Source organism: Pelobates fuscus, chromosome 3 (genome assembly GCF_036172605.1).
Source record: "Pelobates fuscus isolate aPelFus1 chromosome 3, aPelFus1.pri, whole genome shotgun sequence".
Taxonomy (NCBI): Eukaryota; Metazoa; Chordata; class Amphibia; order Anura; family Pelobatidae; genus Pelobates; species Pelobates fuscus.
The window spans coordinates 109,964,662-109,980,644 of record NC_086319.1 but is presented as its reverse complement, the minus strand read 5'-3'; the positions used below and the strand labels follow the sequence as shown (position 1 = coordinate 109,980,644).

Genomic DNA, 15,983 nt, shown 5'->3' with positions numbered 1-15,983 from the left:
CAGATTTGAGGCAAGAAATGCTTTACAATATTACAACTCAAAAGAGGAATCGAATAGCTTTGCTTAAAGGCATGCAATATCTATGCCCACATTAAATGTAAGTATAAACAACTTGGTTTATATCGTAGTGGATTCTACTAAGACCCAACTTATTTTTTTTTAATTCTGAACAGAAGTAGCTTTACAAAAGCTCAGAACTTTCAAAATTTGGATACAAATGATTGTACATCCCGGCAGAATATGTTTGAACTTTACAGATAACAACCACCAAGTAAACAGGACATCCAGAGGTGCACCTGATCGTACCATTTTTAACAAATTGGAACCACTGGCAACTAAAATCCCAGAGGATTTATAATAATATACTTTGGGATATATATGGAGCAATAAGATAAGTTGTGTTTTTCTTGTGGTCACAACAATAACATTTATTCTCAGTTTTATTCTTATGTTATCACTATTGTTGTTCCTGTATCAGCTAGCTCCTGTAGTGATCCACACCATCTGGATCCGCTGGATGCAGAGATATGCTGATTTTTAAGCAGAGTCTTTAAGAACTACTACACTTGAGAGGAACCAAATCCCTTTAACATGCTGAGATTTCGATGCTGATATTCTCATGATGGGCTTGCCTATATCCAGGTTCCTGTGAGTGCAATTTATTATCAGCAGGTTGATTTATGCCTGATGATATTACCCTCAGTTGGAAGGAACGAACACTATGAGACAGGGGAGGGTGGGGAAGAAGGAAAGACACTATGAGACAGGGGAGGGTGGGGAAGAAGGAAAGACACTATGAGACAGGGGAGGGTGGGGAAGAAGGAAAGACACTATGAGACAGGGGAGGGTGGGGAAGAAGGAAAGACACTATGAGACAGGGGAGGGTGGGGAAGAAGGAAAGACACTATGAGACAGGGGAGGGTGGGGAAGAAGGAAAGACACTATGAGACAGGGGAGGGTGGGGAAGAAGGAAAGACACTATGGGACGGGGTGGGGGGGGGAAACTACCATGGGACGGGGTGGGGGGGGGAAACTACCATGGGACGGGGTGGGGGGGGGAAACTACCATGGGACGGGGTGGGGGGGGAAACTACCATGGGACGGGGTGGGGGGGGGAAACTACCATGGGACGGGGTGGGGGGACGGGAAACTACCATGGGACGGGGTGGGGGGACGGGAAACTACCATGGGACGGGGTGGGGGGACGGGAAACTACCATGGGACGGGGTGGGGGGACGGGAAAACCACTATGGGACGGGGGGGAAAAACCACTATGGGACGGGGGGGAAAAACCACTATGGGACGGGGGGGAAAAACCACTATGGGACGGGGGGGAAAAACCACTATGGGACGGGGGGGAAAAACCACTATGGGACGGGGGGGAAAAACCACTATGGGACGGGGGGGAAAAACCACTATGGGACGGGGGGGAAAAACCACTATGGGACGGGGGGGAAAAACCACTATGGGACGGGGGGGAAAAACCACTATGGGACGGGGGGGAAAAACCACTATGGGACGGGGGGGAAAAACCACTATGGGACGGGGGGGAAAAACCACTATGGGACGGGGGGGAAAAACCACTATGGGACGGGGGGGAAAAACCACTATGGGACGGGGGGGAAAAACCACTATGGGACGGGGGGGAAAAACCACTATGGGACGGGGGGGAAAAACCACTATGGGACGGGGGGGAAAAACCACTATGGGACGGGGGGGAAAAACCACTATGGGACGGGGGGGAAAAACCACTATGGGACGGGGGGGAAAAACCACTATGGGACGGGGGGGAAAAACCACTATGGGACGGGGGGGAAAAACCACTATGGGACGGGGGGGAAAAACCACTATGGGACGGGGGGGAAAAACCACTATGGGACGGGGGGGAAAAACCACTATGGGACGGGGGGGAAAAACCACTATGGGACGGGGGGGAAAAACCACTATGGGACGGGGGGGAAAAACCACTATGGGACGGGGGGGAAAAACCACTATGGGACGGGGGGGAAAAACCACTATGGGACGGGGGGGAAAAACCACTATGGGACGGGGGGGAAAAACCACTATGGGACGGGGGGGGAAAAACCACTATGGGACGGGGGGGAAAAACCACTATGGGACGGGGGGGAAAAACCACTATGGGACGGGGGGGGAAAAACCACTATGGGACGGGGGGGGAAAAACCACTATGGGACGGGGGGGGAAAAACCACTATGGGACGGGGGGGGAAAAACCACTATGGGACGGGGGGGGAAAAACCACTATGGGACGGGGGGGGAAAAACCACTATGGGACGGGGGGGAAAAACCACTATGGGACGGGGGGGGAAAAACCACTATGGGACGGGGGGGGAAAAACCACTATGGGACGGGGGGGGAAAAACCACTATGGGACGGGGGGGGAAAAACCACTATGGGACGGGGGGGGAAAAACCACTATGGGACGGGGGGGAAAAACCACTATGGGACGGGGGGGAAAACCACTATGGGACGGGGGGGAAAACCACTATGGGACGGGGGGGAAAACCACTATGGGACGGGGGGGAAAACCACTATGGGACGGGGGGGAAAACCACTATGGGACGGGGGGGGGAAAAACCACTATGGGACGGGGGGGGAAAACCACTATGGGACGGGGGGGGGGAAACCACTATGGGACGGGGGGGGGGGGAACCACTATGGGACGGGGGGGGGGAAACCACTATGGGACGGGGGGGGAGAAACCACTATGGGACGGGGGGGGAAAAACCACTATGGGACGGGGGGGGAAAAACCACTATGGGACGGGGGGGGAAAAACCACTATGGGACGGGGGGGAAAAACCACTATGGGACGGGGGGGAAAAACCACTATGGGACGGGGGGGAAAACCACTATGGGACGGGGGGGAAAACCACTATGGGACGGGGGGGAAAACCACTATGGGACGGGGGGGAAAACCACTATGGGACGGGGGGGAAAACCACTATGGGACGGGGGGGGGAAAAACCACTATGGGACGGGGGGGGAAAACCACTATGGGACGGGGGGGGGGAAACCACTATGGGACGGGGGGGGGGGGAACCACTATGGGACGGGGGGGGGGAAACCACTATGGGACGGGGGGGGGAGAAACCACTATGGGACGGGGGGGGGGAGAAACCACTATGGGACGGGGGGGGGGAAACCACTATGGGACGGGGGGGGGGGAAACCACTATGGGACGGGGGGGGGGAAACCACTATGGGACGGGGGGGGGGGAAACCACTATGGGACGGGGGGGGGAAACCACTATGGGACGGGGGGGGGAACCACTATGGGACGGGGGGGGGAACCACTATGGGACGGGGGGGGGAACCACTATGGGACGGGGGGGGGAACCACTATGGGACGGGGGGGGAAACCACTATGGGACGGGGGGGGAAACCACTATGGGACGGGGGAGGAAACCACTATGGGACGGGGGGGGAAACCACTATGGGACGGGGGGGGGGGGGGAAACCACTATGGGACGGGGGGGAGGGGAAACCACTATGGGACGGGGGGGAGGGGAAACCACTATGGGACGGGGGGGAGGGGAAACCACTATGGGACGGGGGGGAGGGGAAACCACTATGGGACGGGGGGGGGAAACCACTATGGGACGGGGGGGGGAAACCACTATGGGACGGGGGGGGAAACCACTATGGGACGGGGGGGGGGAACCACTATGGGACGGGGGGGGGGGAACCACTATGGGACGGGGGGGGAACCACTATGGGACGGGGGGGGGGGAAACCACTATGGGACGGGGGGGGGGGGAACCACTATGGGACGGGGGGGGGAGAAACCACTATGGGACGGGGGGGGGAGAAACCACTATGGGACGGGGGGGGGAGAAACCACTATGGGACGGGGGGGGGAGAAACCACTATGGGACGGGGGGGGGGAGAAACCACTATGGGACGGGGGGGGGAAACCACTATGGGACGGGGGGGGGAACCACTATGGGACGGGGGGGGGAACCACTATGGGACGGGGGGGGGAACCACTATGGGACGGGGGGGAACCACTATGGGACGGGGGGGAAAACCACTATGGGACGGGGGGGAAAACCACTATGGGACGGGGGGGAAAAACCACTATGGGACGGGGGGGGAAAACCACTATGGGACGGGGGGGGGGGAAACCACTATGGGACGGGGGGGGAAACCACTATGGGACGGGGGGGGGGGAAACCACTATGGGACGGGGGGGGAAAACCACTATGGGACGGGGGGGGAAAACCACTATGGGACGGGGGGGGAAAACCACTATGGGACCGGGGGGGAAAACCACTATGGGACCGGGGGGGAAAACCACTATGGGACCGGGGGGGAAAACCACTATGGGACCGGGGGGGAAAACCACTATGGGACCGGGGGGGAAAACCACTATGGGACGGGGTGGTGGGTGGGGGGAAACCACTATGGGACGGGGTGGTGGGGGGTGGGGAAAACCACTATGGGACGGGGTGGTGGGTGGTGGGGAAAACCACTATGGGACGGGGTGGGGGGGGGGGGGGGAGTAGGAAAGAACACCACGGGGCAGGGGAGAACACCACGGGGCAGGGGAGAACACTATGGGACAGGGGAGGAGGGGGGGGACACTAGGGGCGAGAGAGAGGAACATTAAGGGAGGGCACTAAGGTACAGGGGAGGGGAGGGAGAAGGAACACTGGGGTAGAGGGGGGGGGGGACCACTAAAAGAGAAGAGAGAAACATTAAGGTGAATGGATGGGCACTAAGAGACAGGTAACACACACACACTGCATCCACTACACAAACACAAACACACTGCATTTATTATTCAAATACTCACTGCACACAAACATTCTTGAAAACATAAAACAAATCTGACTGGCAGGTACATGTTGTGCATTTACCACTTAATGAAAAAAAAAAAAAAAGATTTGCAGTAAAAAAAAAAAAAAAAAGAAAGAAAAATTTCATAATCATGTTCAGTTAACAGTAGATTTGTGTAGACATTTTCTTTTTTTTCAAAATGGTAAATGTACAGAATATCGGTAAGCTATCGGCAATCTGCCTGAAAGTTTCCAGATTATCGGTATCTGCTCTAAAAAAACAAAAACAAAACAATATCTGTCAATCCCCAATATATTCTCTCTGTTTCTACAACAATAATACAATAATAGGTGGAACATAAATAGGTTTTATGACTAGGATATAAATTTGCCCTTCCATAAATGCAGATACAACAAATTCTCAGACCGAAAAGGAACTTACCCACGCACAGGATGTTAAAGCAGAACCCCTGGGTTACAGATTTACTAACAAGCTGATCTGGAAGGCTGTCGAACCCCACGTGGCCTCCCAAAGCGAGCATGCGTTTGTCTTCATCCTAATATAGGAAAGACCAAAGAGGGAGAAATTAATTTAAAAAAAAAAAAAAAAAATCAATAACTACAACACAAGACACTCAACAGCAAATTATTGTACTAGGAAAGTGTTAGTTACCATATTAGTGAGATACACAAGCAGACACTGGCTATGTACACTAGAACCTCAAAGACCCCATCCAGAGTTCCTGCTCTGTTTTGATATGCTACATTCCAGACATACTAGTAATTACAAGAGAGACATCAGCAGGAAAAATCTGATCTTTAGTGCAGATCTTAAATAGACAGCCTGCAGAGCGCATAAATTAGAAAAGGGCTTGCAGTTTAGCAATTTAAATTATACACGAACCCCCCCCCCAAAAAAAAAAACAAGATAGAGAGAGATCTGAACAAATTGAATTTCACTGAATGAAATAATTATGTGCATTATTTTTATTGTATTTGTGAGGGTATGGTTTGACCACTCTGTATCAAACCCAACAGAATATTCAGAATCAAGGTTGAATCCTGCAGAATTAAATATATATGCACCACCAAGGTTGAACCATCACTTCTCTGGAAACAATACAGTTGACTCACAAAAACATTGTAATCACCTTTTTAAACATTTTCCAATAATGTACATTTTTTTCTAAAAGAACATTAAATATTTAGCAGTAAAACACGCTTATGTAGATCTGGGGGTGGGAGTGTTCCTATAAATTGTCGTGGGCATAGGAGGTGTCATTTAACTTCAGAGGTTAAACAGTCTTGCAATGGGTTAACAATGAAGTTGGGGCACCAATGCCCAGCACTCCTGCCTCCATGCTCACTTCCTCTTAGCAGTATGAGAAAGGTTTGAGCCAAGCTGCCACTGACCAGTTAAGAGCGTCCCCTTTAAAGTCTGTGCCCATAAGAGGATTAGATAATGCGTAGTAGATAATGCCAAGAGTCTCATTCATGCGAAAGCATGAAAAATGCAGCCCAAACAGACAGAAGTAGCTGCTGCCTGATCAGCTTACCAATAGCTCAAGTCATACGTATCTCACGAATGGAGCTATAGAAACATCACTAGCTCTTTTACAGATAAAAGTTATCTGTGAAGGAGCCAGTTAGAGAGGGTGAACACGTGTATGAAGTGTTCATGTGCATAACCAGTTGAGTAATAGTTCACCTTGTGAGGTATTTGATTAAAAAGGAGGTTTACAGTTTGACCAATATTAAACAAATCATTGCAGTCCACAGACGCCATGACAAAAAAAAAAAAAAAAGCGATCTAATTTTAGGCCCAGACAGACAAAGTGGAAAAAACCTCCAAGTTTCCTAGAAAGAATATATGCAAAGAGGATACGCTGCCATCGGCTTGGATAGTCCCTTTAATACTGCACTACTCCAAAGGATTACAAAATTAAGGAATTCTATCATTGTTAGCAAGAAAAGAAAGGGGATGGGGTAACTATCTAGCTGAGACAATGAAAGTCAGTTTTATTAATTTATTTTTGAAACCCCTTATTATGCCCCCCTCATGTTTGTGTTTCATGTTTGTGTTTCAGTATGTCACAAGTGTACTTTAACATAAGAGGGAATGTTACTTCGTGACAGGTTCATTGGTTGCAATGTTGGGGAAAATTTAGTATGAGCCGAAAAATCTAGCTATAATACTTTATATTTATAGTAGGTTGTAAACCTCATACATGTACTTTCAGGGGGCATTCATGGAACTTTTTAGTTGTTATGGTGCCATCACACCTGCCAACTGATCTAGAAGGCATCCAGATTTTCTCTGGTATCCTGAGAAGTTGTGCAAAATCCATCCAAAACTTCAAAGTGAATAATGATCAATGTAATTTTGCTGTGCCAGGTTAGTGAAGGACATTTTTGGCAGCATTCCACGTACAGGCTGCCTGGCATCAGGCTGATATAAACCATTGCCTCCATACGTTACTAATAACGCATTGCATCCCTGGCACATCCACACCAATGCTATACAGCCTAATGTGGAGATGTTAAAATCAGATGCATCCTTTTTCTAATACTAGCATTTAAAAATAGCTGGAACATTTTAAAAAACATTGTCATGAGTTAAAACATGCTGGGGTATTGTATATCAACTGGCTACAGTTGCATGAAAAATAATCATGATTCTAACAAAACATGTAAATGTTCACTTCAGTGAATATCCTTTTCAGTAGGTCTCTACAGACATATTGTGAGAAAATATGGTCTATATATAGAGCTTATTTGTAAAGACAAAAGTGATTTGCGTCTATACAGAATGCTAAACCTTGGGCTTCTGTCACCGAGTGTCATCTGTATAATGTAACAAATAGTTCTCCACATGTTATCTACTTAAAGGGACACTGTAGGCACCAGAAGCACTGCAGCTTAATGTAACTGAGTTTTCTGAGAAAAGAGCATTTAGATGGCTGCCTAATGCCACCTCTACGGGCTGTCACTCAGAGTCACTAGAGGGGTTTCCTGGATGCAGAACTGCAAAGATTTCAGGGCCAATGTTGGCAGCTCCACAGTTTGCATGGAGATGTGGAACACTCCCCACAGAAATATATTTCTATGAGGTGGTGCAACAGGGCAATTGCTGCACGCTATCTCTCCAATTCTCCCTATGGAAGTGGAGGAATAGCTGCAAGTAATAAGCTTTATTATAGTGGTCCGGTGGAGGCAAATGTGAGTTCTCCTTACCTGAACATATACCTGTGCAAGGTAGGGGAGGAGGGGGGGGTGGGGGGAGACGGTTCTAGACAGCCAGTATCTAAAAGTGTCAGGTGTAGTAAACATACAGAGACAAAGTAGTCCCTAAATTGTCTCTGTATATCTCTTGACTGGGTTGAAATTAAGTGAAATTCCCATATAGTCAAGGAGTTCTTCTCAAACAGTTTATCTTTATGAAATACTTGTTTTTCAGGGGACTGGGTGTGTGACCGTGTCACTTTAAAAACCCAGCCTGACTATATAAACCCAATCTACGGTAATCTTCCATGTAAAAAGGCTAGAAAACAAATGTTAAACTCTACTCTTAGCATAGGAGTTGCTTGAAGTCCTGCTGTGCTACACAACTGAAATTTGGAAGGCAAAGTCTCCTCTGTCTATGCTAGAGTGCACTATGCATACATTGTGCCGATGGCAAATTTACGAGTAGGCTTGAGCTAGCTAGCCTACTCATAAAGCATTCTTTTCTTTCATGTTTGGAGGCAGCATCCTTCAATGTCAATCAAGGTCAAGAGCATTAAGCCTACAAATACAGCATTTGTCATTCCAATGAATATTAGGAGAAAATCGCTATTTAAATGCAAGTAAAGCGTCTATGGTGCAATAAGCAAGAGGACGTTTTACATTTTTAAAAAATATTTACTTTTTTTGTTCGTTTAAAACACTGCTTGGGATTTTAGATGGCAGCCCTGACCACAATTAAAACAGCACCTGCAGTCTAACAGAACCATAATCATTACAATGTCTTTATTTACTGGCTCTCCAAACAATGAACACTGTAAATTTGGTAGTATAAATTTCTGCTTTATCAAACCAAGTCAAACCAGATGGACCAGAGACCCGGACACAGCAAGTCAAGTCTCCAGTCATTTGTACAGTATGACAGATTTACGTCAGACTGCACCCGAGAACTTTGAGCCACAGTGGTTATGGTGTTTAGAATGCCCCTTTATTTAGAATCAAGCAAGGATATTATGTCATGTTTATAGTTTTGTGTGGTTATTATACATACACACTGTAGGTTTTCTGTATATGTTCTAAGTAGGCACGATTTACTTGTACAGTAGTGCTGCTTGTTAGAGGATATAGACTGATATTGATTTTTTTAGAGCCGATACTCTGAACTTTCAGGCCGATAGCTTACCGATATTCTGTACATTTACCATTTTGAAAAATAAACTATTTCTAAAGTTAAATGCACAAAATATACATGCCACATGTAGTGGATGCAGTGTGTTTAGACAGGGGAGCTGTGTGTGTGTGTGGTGTGCGTAAAGGGAATGCAGTGTAAAGGGAATGCAGTGTGTGCAGTTTGCGTAAAGAGAATGCAGTGTAAAGGGAATGCAGTGTGTGCAGTTTGCGTAAAGGGAATGCAGTTTAAAGAGTATATAATGCAGTGTGTGTGTGTTTCTGTAGGTATGTAATTTGTGTAAAATGGGGTGGGGGAGGCATTTTTATTTTTTTTAATATTAAAATTTTTAGATATATTTATAATATTTAAAAAAAAAAAAATGCCTCCCCCCCACCCCATTTTACACAAACTACATATATTTTACAACATTATTTTTTTGTTTTTGGCACCATCAACATGGCAATGAGTTGTTAGAAGCGTCGTGTTTAGAGTTCTGGTTCCAGGAGCCTCATGGTGCCATGCAATGGTAAGGAGTAAAACAGTTGTTGAATGGTGTGACACTTACTTCGGTCCTTGGGCAAACCCACAGTAAGCCTCTTATTCCCTAATTCGGCTTGTCCTTGTCCTCTTCTCAACCAATCAAGTCCATCCAAACCAGGATGAAATTGATAATTCTATCAAAGGGAAACTTGTATTTAATCCATAGATAAAGGAGATATATAGAAGGCGTATGCCTGAAGTTGTGGGAGGGATTTATGGCCTATATAAACCCAGCAAACCCCCTGCTTACCTGTCTTCGTCGATTCCGGAAATTCACGCCTTCTCTTCCGGTCAGGGAGACCTCTGACGTCATATTTTCGCGACGCGCCAAAAAATACTGTCGGGAAACTGTACCACTAGTTTCGTGAGTATAACACACGGACCGAGGCATTCGTCGAGTTCTGCTGTTAACTGTAAGTAATTTTCACCCGTATGAACGGGCTCATTCGTCTTCCAAGCATTTTCTCGCCCGCCGGCAGTCCGTCTGCATATCTCTCTGCTTTGTGTTCGTGAGTATTACGTGGGTAGCTAACACACGAACGGCTATATCGTAAGTTATACAGCATCTTTCCTGCTCACACGTTCAGCTACACGGTTTCTTTCATCTACATGGCTCACGTTGAATCCTTCCGGTACCTAACTGGTCAATGTCAGTTTTCGTTAAATACAGCGTTTGCTTGTTATTTATGCCTGAGTTAAAACGTACAGCAGTACCCTTGTCAGGATGGCACATGGTTACATTCACTGTGTAACTTATACAGTAAGGTGCTTTGCTACATGGGTATGTCATGTTAAGTTTTATTTATGCTCTGCTGCTGCATCTCATTAGTCCGATTTACACAAGGCTGTGTTTTAATAGGTTGTCAATTTGTTCATTTTCTTCCCTCCTGTTAAAGTTTTTTACACATTCGGTCAATGATTGCAACAGGTGCCTTCTTGGTTAAATACACTACTCCATTTACAGAGGTAGCCCCTGCCCCCCCCCCCAAAAAAATTTTTTCGTGGTCATCTCCCTGTTAGTGCTGCATTCCCTATTATACAGCTATAGCACTGCTATTCCCCGCATTTGGTTTATTTTCAGCTTTTGTATACTAGTCAATTTGTTTCACTAATAGCGCTACCTCACGGTTTTTCAATGTTGCTTGGTGCATTTCAGTTAATGGATGGCAAGTGTTCGTTTATTTGGCAATTTGTTTTCTTTCATGGTTCCGTTCGTTACTTTCGTATGGGAGTTATAATCGGTTTTACTTTAACTTGCTGGCTTTGCAGTAGAAGCGAAACTCTGGTTGTAACAGCGCTGGTAAAGCTTTCAATGTCGGAGCATTTATTGTGTCACTCTTTGAAAACGTCCTTGTTTTTCTACTGTCTAAAATATACGAATTCAGTTTGTCTCGACGGCAGTTAAGGTATAATTTTATTAAAGTATTTCTCCTCAAAGTGTAGCTAATGTGGTTTATAAATGTACAAGTATGCTAATCAGGGTATGATTATGCTTGGATTCCGCCTTGTGCATTGCTAACTGGCGTTTCAGTTAAACTTTCGTATGTTATCCGTTCGCATAAACGCTTTTGTTTTCCATTGGTATACACGGTCACTCTTTCGCACAGACTTTCGTTATTCGTATGAACTGCCTCATACCTAGCAGTTCTAGTTCATTCCGTTTATACGGCGTTGTGAATACTGATGTATGAGGGGGTTACTAAGTCTTAATTTCGCTCTACTCCTGTCTCCGGCATCTCATGTTCCTAATTACGCTAGGCTGTACATAAATAAGACGACAATTATGTAAGTTTTCCTCCTGTAAGGGTCGTACAGTTACTGTTCCTGATTGCTATTGGGCCTTACTGGGTTAAATACACCACATTACTTAAAGAGATAGGCCTCGGAACCTATCTAAAATTCACGCATTCCCTTCTGGTAACCTGTACTGAATAAATCTCACTTGTTTCAAGTCATCACCCTACCAGGATAAGCCTGACAGGATCCTCATAAGTGGCACGAAAGTGCGACGTCGCCCACATATACACGCATCAAAACCTCCAGAGACCATTCAATTCTCGATGGATCCAAGTTTCATTTCATTCAATTACCTACGCAGTAACCATACGTTGGCCCGATCGCATCACGTTTTCAACAATTCGTCTCTACCATCTGTAGATATGGTATGGTTAATCGTTATCGTACGGTTAATTATGGTGTTGTAGTCGCAATATGAATTGTGTAATGGTTATTGTGTCACATTATAATGTCATACGGTAGTTTTGGTGTCGTCACGTAATGGCAGTAGGTAGGGTGTTGTGCACAATTGTACGCTTTTACACACTTTTACAAGATCGCTAAACACCAAAGCTCGAACCTGTTAGCAGGGTCGTTCTTTCCACTACGGTATACGTTATATAATAAAAAAAAAAAAAAAAAAATACTGTCCATCTGGACCCGACACGCTCGCAGGGCACTCCAGCTACGGCCAGCCTTACAATTCTACTTCATTATCCCTCATGTTTCATCCCATGGTACGTCCTCTCTCTCACTAACTAACCTTCCCTCTTAGCAGCAATGGCTGGCTGTTAGGTTCCTAGGTGTCCACTAGTTATCATTCCCCCTGGCTTCTTCGCCTTAGGTTAGTGGTCCCGCGAGGCCAACACCCATCCTCATACTCGGAGGTACTACGCCCCTCGGGCCAAATCATAGTTAGTCGCCTCGCATTGTGGCATAGAGAGGGCCTCACCTGTCACTCCCAGTCTATCTTATGTTAACTGTCACCGAGAGGCCGACACCCCGCCACAACGCTCAGTGGCCACGCTATCCCCTTGCGCCAACGCATAGATAGAGCCTCTCAAGCCGCTTGGCAATTAGCAGGGCCTCACCTGTCACCAACCTAGAGTAATTGTTTCGCCGCATGGCGGCACTAGCTAGTCAGCCAGCACACGCGCGCGCGCACACACACGTAGCACTTTGGGGGGGCCGCACCTGCAGACCCCGTTGTGCAGACCCACTACGTTACAGGACGGATGATCCGACCAGGTATCTTAGCGGTTTGTTTCCCGCCTCGTTATTGCTCTAGTTTCAAAGGTGAGTCTATATACCCTTACAGTAATTCAAGCAGTATGTCGGAACTATCATACTTGGATGTTCCATGCGTTCAATACGTTCAATACGTTACTCACTTACGAACTAAGGGTATACTTCATAATTAATTTTAGCAGTATGAAAATGCAAAAAATAATTAAATTAATAAATATTCATATTCCCCTTGCTGCAGACCATCATCAGGTCCTCAATATGCTTCTGTACATATGACTGCTTCCAGTTTTATTCATTACAAATATACTGTTATTAACTGGCAGCCCATTAGGGGCTTTTCGGTACGTTAAGTTCTAAATTTGCCATACGTTGACTCATACTGTCACTCAATTATCAAGTCTACGTAAATTATATAAGGCAATGCAGGTAAAAGCGTTAGCATTCTAATATGACAGGGTGGACCAGAGTTCCCACTTGTTTCATGTCGGTCATCAAGGCATCATTTATCCTTCATTGCGTACGAACGAATACAATTCAAATCCCCGACTGCTAGTAGAGACTTGTCTCGGCTCGCCTACCGTTCACAACGTTCTACGTGCACATTCAATCATTTGGGTACGCCATTTTTCGCCGTTATCCTCATGGACTGGTAGGTCATCGTTCTTTTCCCCCATCTCAGACGATTCCCCAGTTATCTGGACTGACGCTGCAGCTTCAGTCGGGTACGCGGCATTGTTTGGGGTCTAGTGGGTATATGACAGTTGGCCACCTGAGGCGGATACGCTAGAGAACGTCGACAACACCTCAGCGTTATTCGAAATCTTCCCCATTGTGGCAGCAGCACACACTTGGGGTGGAATTGGGGGGGTGAAATAGTTAAGCGTTATTCTGCTATCTTAGCGGCCTGTGATATAGTTAACAAAGGCCGCTCTCAGTCCCTGTCTGTTATGTATTTCGTACGAAGCTCACATGGTTGGCTGGTAGAATTACGGTTTTATATCTGTTGTATGCCTGTTCCAGGATATTAATAACGCAGCTGACGTTTTGTAACGTTCTAATTTGCAGGAATTCTCGGTCTGCACCCTACTGCGAACGAGCTACCCAAAACCCCCCTGTGGTTCAAATTACTAATCATGCTTTAAACCAATTGTTGGCTCACTGAATGATTCTTGCTCAGGCAGGTTTATCAAGAAACAAAAAAAAATATATATAAAATTAGAAATAATAAAAAATTTATAAATATGTGTGTATATATATATATATATATATATATATATATATATATATATATATATATATATATATATATATATATAGTAGGGCTTTTGACATGTTCTAAGTATTTGTTCGCGATTTTAACGTAGTCAATCATTTTTGTAGAAACCATGGTTGCAGTTACAACTTTTGGCCACATCTCATCATAACTAGCATACAGTACCATCAAACCATTCTGGACAGGGATACAGCACTTCATGCTTACTCTCTACCCGAACAAGACTCCCTTCTTATCCACATACCCCATTAAATACATTCTAAGCACTCACTACATAACAGTTATGCTATACATACGTTCATTATTACTTAGACTTGGCCTTAATCCAAATCCCTTCTTGGGTCATTCATTCCGGATCGGGGCCGCCACCGCGGCATCAAGTAGTCAAGTGCCAACACATATCGTAGAGAGGGAAACGCCGGAAATCTTCGGCATACAACCGGTACGTTCCAAACCCAGAGAAAAATCAGACTCTCTTTCTACAATATGTCTAAATAATGTTGCTATTGTGGTAATAAATAAAACGTTCATACTTTTTGGCCCTCTTTTTGCAGGCCTAACCTCTCGTCGGTTTCGGCACACCTCAACCGACTATTATTTATCAAAATTACACTCACTTTAAATGTGCGCCCCCTTTCATAATCCCGTACACAAATAGAAGGCGTATGCCTGAAGTTGTGGGAGGGATTTATGGCCTATATAAACCCAGCAAACCCCCTGCTTACCTGTCTTCGTCGATTCCGGAAATTCCCCTCCCACCACACCCTCTTTTCATATCATTATATCCAGGTGGGCCCTCTTTTTGCAGGCCTAACCTCTCGTCGGTTTCGGCACACCTCAACCGACTATTATTTATCAATATTACACTCACTTTAAATGTGCGCCCCCTTTCATAATCCCGTACACAAATATTATATATATATATATATATATATATATATATAAAATTTATTTATATTAATTTTAGTACCCCCTCCCTGCTTCTTACTTGGCCAGGGAGGGGGGATATGGCATTCCCTGGTGGCTTAGACTGTGCAGTGGGGGCCCACAGCAAGCGCTTACTTACCTTCCCAGCAACTCCCCTGTGGAGCGTTGCCATGGTAACCAGTGGCAACGCTCTAACAGCCGCGGGACTCGCGAGAGTTGGATAGGGGAGCTGCTGGGAAGGTAAGAACCGCCGGGCCCCTGGTATGTATTATCGGCATCTCTATTTGCCGATACCAATATTGCCGAAAATACCAAATAATGGCCGATAATATCGTCCAGACCCATAAATCGGTAGATCCCTACTTGTTAATCTGTTACATTTTGCACTTTTTAACAAATGTGTGTTTCAGCAACGGTTCCCAATAAAGACAAATCACACACACATGTATCCTGCCACTGGAGAAGTAACTTTCCAAACATTAAAATAATTAAATAAAATAATAAAAAACACACACACACGTACACAGAAACCATTATTTTTTTTTTTTATATATAAGGATGTTTAAGAACTAAGAAACTACAGAGCAAGGTTAAAGGATCACTAGTGTCAAGAAAACAAAGCGGTTTTCCTGACACTATATTGCTCTGAGGGTGCCTCCAACCCTCAGGGACCCCCTCCCGTGGCGCTGAAGGGGTTAAAACCACCTTCAGCCACTTACCTTATTCCAGCGCCGGTAACCTCTTCTCCCCAGCCGATGTCAGCGGAGCTGAATGCGCGGCAAGTGCCGCGCGCGCATTCAAAGTGTCCATAGGAAAGAATTTCTCAATGCTTTCCTATGGACCCTCTGTGCGATGGAGGCATAATATGCCTCCAGCGTCACAGAAGCGTCCCAAGTTGCTGTCCAGAAGACCTACTAGAGGCTGGCTTAACCCCAAATGTTAACATAGCAGTTTCTCTGAAACTGCTATGCTTGCATCTGAAGGGTTAAAAAAGGGTAAAAGTAATTGAGCTGAAGTGGTGTGGGTG

General features: G+C 46.0%; 1 protein-coding gene across 2 annotated transcripts in view; it reads right to left on the bottom strand.

Annotated features, from left to right (window-relative positions):
- SEPTIN8 (septin 8) overlaps window positions 1-15,983 on the bottom strand; it is a 98,648-nt gene that overhangs the window by 55,847 nt on the left and 26,818 nt on the right. For both annotated transcript variants that reach the window (XM_063447409.1, XM_063447410.1), the window contains exon 2: window positions 5,242-5,356. In XM_063447409.1, the coding sequence (XP_063303479.1) occupies window positions 5,242-5,356 (115 nt within the window). The remainder of the gene's footprint in view (window positions 1-5,241; window positions 5,357-15,983) is intronic.